Below are 4,063 nucleotides of genomic sequence, written 5' to 3' on the forward strand. Positions count from 1 at the left end.
ACATTTTAGTAATAAATTGGTATATATTGCCCTCTAGTGTCTTCCCAGCATATTACCTTGCATTCGTAATGCTGTGCAGGAGTCTCTCGGTTTGCTCTGAGAGGTCGGAGGGCACCAGGATTTCAACAGGGTTGATTTTAAGGACACGGCATTCCAGCTCAGAGCGAGAGGGACCGTCAGGAAAACAGTCCAGAAGCACGTCGCCGGTGCTGGGCTGAACTGCCTGCAGACACAAACACATGCTGTGAATCAGATGATGTCAAAGATGTGCAGCTACAGCTCCAAGTTGACAGTTATACACTGTATAAACTGAAAAATGGCAAAGCATGTTCAAATTTTATTAAAGTAACTTTTTGTCTTAAGTGAGCTATTAATCAAGATTTAATTTCTTTACAATTTCTTCTTCACTACAAGTGAGTGTGTGGTGTTATTACACTATCAGCATGCAAAGAAACTGAACAGTGAACATTAAATTATTTTAAAATAATACACAACAGTCCCCTAATGTGTGTTGAACAAAAAGCCAAGGGGTAACCCTACTTTTAAATTAAAATTTTGATTTTCATCTCTTATACACAGAATAACTGAAGAACAATCAGCCTAATGGCCAGGTGGGATTCATGGATTGACTTATGAAACTCACCACAAGTCCTACAGTGAGCTGCTTCTTCAGTTTGTCCCAATTCTCACTAATACAAAGCAGGAAACTGTCGGGAGGGTCCGACACAACATCATCACAGCCCCCCTCCTCCACATCCCCGAGTCTGCAGACCGGATTTACATCTTTTAAAAAAACTGTCAAGGAAACTGTTTCAAACAAAGAGTGACGATAAAAAGTTGTTTAAGAACACGTGCACACATTCATCATCTATAAGGATACCCTCTCCCACCAAAGTGGACTTGGTGTACAGGGCGCTGAGCTGACGAGTGAACAGAGTATTTCTGTTGGCCCCTGACGCTTTGATCGCAGATGTTTCTGTCTGTTTAACCACTCCGACCTATAAATTAAAACAATAAAAAAGCCAGTAGAGCATGAGCCTAAACTGCTTGCAATTAGTAAACAGTAATCATATAAAGTCAAAGATAAAGCAGAAACCTTGTGTCCGTGAGACACCAGCCGTCTGACATGAACAAACAGGCGGTGTGTGGGGATGCTGCACGTCATGAAGTTATGATCCAGATGACAGACGATGTTCAGCTCCTTTGCAGCAATCTGTTCACAAACAAAACGTCCTTCAGCGATCAGTGAAACACAAATCAGGTGCAGAGAGCCACTGTGTTGAAAGAAGACAATCATCTAAAACATAAGATATGTCTTTTATATTTGATACAGTTTAAATTTAAACTCCTTCTAAATGCATCACTAACACATCTGCTTTTTAGTTCTCACCTCTGCATCCTCTCCAAAGAACCTGTACTTGTAACCACACTCCACAGCCAACAAAGCATCCTTATGCTGCTGTTTCAGCTGGATCACCTGCTGCTCAAGGGGGGTGAAAATGCTCTTTGAACGCCTGGAGGAGGTGCTACAGTCCAATGGAGGACCCAGCTCTGCACACTTTCCTCCTCCTGTCTTGGCAAACTGAGAGAAGTGAACTCCCTGCAGAAATAAAAATACATCAAATCTGTTACGATGTAAAAAGTCACACTTGCTTTTTCAGTGTTATCAGGTACTTTACTTTTTGCATACCTGTTTTGCAGCAGCCAACCCCAGATCTGCCTTTTCTTTATCATCCTCCTCTTCACCTTCATGCTCCCTTTCTGCATGCTGCAGTCTGTGTGTAGTTTCAGGTTGACCTGTAGCACAACGAGGAGACCAATCACTGCTTTCCTGACCTGCATCAGCCGTCTCTGTTTCTTCCCGGGTGATGCTGCTGACGACACTGGGCTCAGCCCCGCAGGTGAAGCCTTTCAGCTTCTCCAACGTGGAGGAGCACAGGCTGCCTGCTTTTCGGCTCAGCGTCAGCTTTGTGTCTGAGGAGAGAAGACAAGTACTACAGTCACATCAACGACAACTTCACTTTGTACCCCTCAGCTGTAAGAGGCTGGATTTGTGGATGGATTTGTGAATGCAATAACACGAGTATGAGGCGAGGTAGGATTCTGATATTCATAACACACGTGCTTCTACTAAAAATGTTGGACAAGTTCAAATCTCGGTTACCTCAATCTTTCTGAAAATATTGTGAATGCAGTAACTTAAGAAGGAAGTCAACAAGGATTTTCAAAATTTTACCGTAAGTGCATCTACTAGTGCATCGAGGGATCGCACTGGAGGCCAAATAAATGCGTTGTGGGCAGAGTTATCTCATCACAATCTATACCAGTGCACATGTTTTTTGGAGAACTGTGATGCTGCTGTGCAGTGGACAGATATAAGTGACTTTAATGAGGGTTTAGAAGATCATGACATATTTTTCTGTCTGAAGTCAACACTCACCTTTAATGCCCTGACAGGACGCAGGCTCACACTCCACATCCTCCGCCTGGTGGTCCTTTGGAGAAGGCTTAACTCGTTTTCTTGGCAATTCCAAGTCATCATCAGATGAAAGCTTCTGCTGGAGGACAAAAATGAACTGCACTTCAGTAATTAGCATTGAGTGAAGCATGTCTGATATGTGCGTGTGAAGCTCAACTCACGTTGCCTCTTGAAAGTTGCTGCTCTGCAGGATTTGGGTTAATCCCGCGCTGCTTGTTGGAGGCAAAGCTGCTGCTGCTGCTGCTCAATCCTCCGAAGTACCTGCTGATGGAGGTCTGAGTGGTGCAGGACTTTTTCAGAGACTTTGGCATGCTTTAATGTTCGCTTACATTTGATCCATAATAACAAGTCGCATAAAAATGAATTTGCGTGTACAATAAAGTGCAGAGCTTTGACAGCCGCTGTCCAGCTTTTCAAAATATAGCAGCGCATACGATGAGGTCACAGACGCGTAAATGACGCGCGCCTTCTTCTTCCTCTTTGGTTAGCAGAGGTTGGCGGCTCCAGGTGCGTTGCTGCCTCCTCCTGGTTTCACCAGATATTCTACTCAATGCACTCTGCTCTGTGAAATCTTAAAATTATACACTCTTCATCACCGGAACTCCTCTGGAACGTGTATTGTAGTTGATTTCAAGTTTATTTCATCCTGAAAAAGTGAAAGACTGAATTGTAAACTGTTGTTTTTGCAAAACTTGTCGTATTTTTTGAACATTTTTCATTTTTCTCATGGGCCGGATTTCAAGTTACGAACATGAACAATGACGTGTCTGTCAGCAGTGCATCGTTTGAATGATTGTATGCATGTTAAACAAACAAAAACAAAGGATTAGGAGGAGAGGAAGCAGATCTGGACGGGCTGATTTGTAAACCCAGCCTGCTCAGGTGTACCGCACTTCTACTCGGGTTATGTCTGGAAGAGAGAAGAGCACAGCAGAAAGGAGACGGCACCAGGGCGCAGTCTTGTGTTTTAGAGCAGCAGATAACTGAAACAATCTGTCAAACTTCATACAAGCCCAAATGCATGTTTGTCCCTCTGCAAACCTTACTTTAAAAAATGCCATCATTTCCATCCGAGGTAACAGCTGTTTTGCCACCGCGTGTCAGGCACCCTATAAACTTTCAGAGGTTTTAATCGTGTTTGCATATTTTTGACTGCAAGTAAGTCATAATTATAACTTAAAAACCTGTTTAGAGCTCTGTTAAAAAAAAGAGAATGATACAGATTCATAAGTAAAGCTGTGTAAAAAGATGCCTTCATTTTCTCTCTAAAAACAACAAGGAAATAGCGCCTTTAAAGTCTGGTATTCTAGTAGTCTTGTAATTGTCGAACAGAATACTTATTTAGCTTATAGGATTTAAACTAATAAATAAAATTCTAAACAAGGAAACCAGAACACTTCAACTTGTGAACATCAGCCCATCTTAACCTGCCTGTTGATTGACCAGTGCTAAATTCCTTTTAAAATACATAAAGAATTATTAACAAACAAACAAACAAAAAACTCCTGATAAAGTAATAACAAACACATGCACACACAAACAAACACAAATACACACGTCTAAATATATTTTCTGTTTGGATTT

General features: G+C 41.9%; 1 protein-coding gene across 3 annotated transcripts in view; it reads right to left on the reverse strand.

The window, feature by feature from the left end:
* msh3 (mutS homolog 3 (E. coli)) overlaps positions 1-2,955 on the reverse strand; it is a 57,701-nt gene extending 54,746 nt beyond the window's left edge. For 2 of the 3 annotated variants that reach the window (XM_042219532.1, XM_042219534.1), the window contains exons 1-8: positions 2,641-2,951; positions 2,441-2,558; positions 1,691-1,974; positions 1,391-1,600; positions 1,097-1,213; positions 881-998; positions 644-783; positions 57-223 (exon numbers count right to left, since the gene is read on the reverse strand). In XM_042219532.1, coding sequence (XP_042075466.1) covers positions 57-223; positions 644-783; positions 881-998; positions 1,097-1,213; positions 1,391-1,600; positions 1,691-1,974; positions 2,441-2,558; positions 2,641-2,790 — 1,304 coding nt within the window. In that variant the 5' untranslated portion in view covers positions 2,791-2,951. Of the gene's footprint in view, positions 1-56; positions 224-643; positions 784-880; positions 999-1,096; positions 1,214-1,390; positions 1,601-1,690; positions 1,975-2,440; positions 2,559-2,640 lie in introns of all 3 variants that reach the window. The other variant, XM_042219533.1, reaches the window with a different exon arrangement.
* Between the last annotated feature and the right edge of the window lie 1,108 nt (positions 2,956-4,063).

Source organism: Haplochromis burtoni, unplaced genomic scaffold (genome assembly GCF_018398535.1).
Source record: "Haplochromis burtoni strain Fernald_Lab_line unplaced genomic scaffold, NCSU_Asbu1 Contig_34, whole genome shotgun sequence".
Taxonomy (NCBI): Eukaryota; Metazoa; Chordata; class Actinopteri; order Cichliformes; family Cichlidae; genus Haplochromis; species Haplochromis burtoni.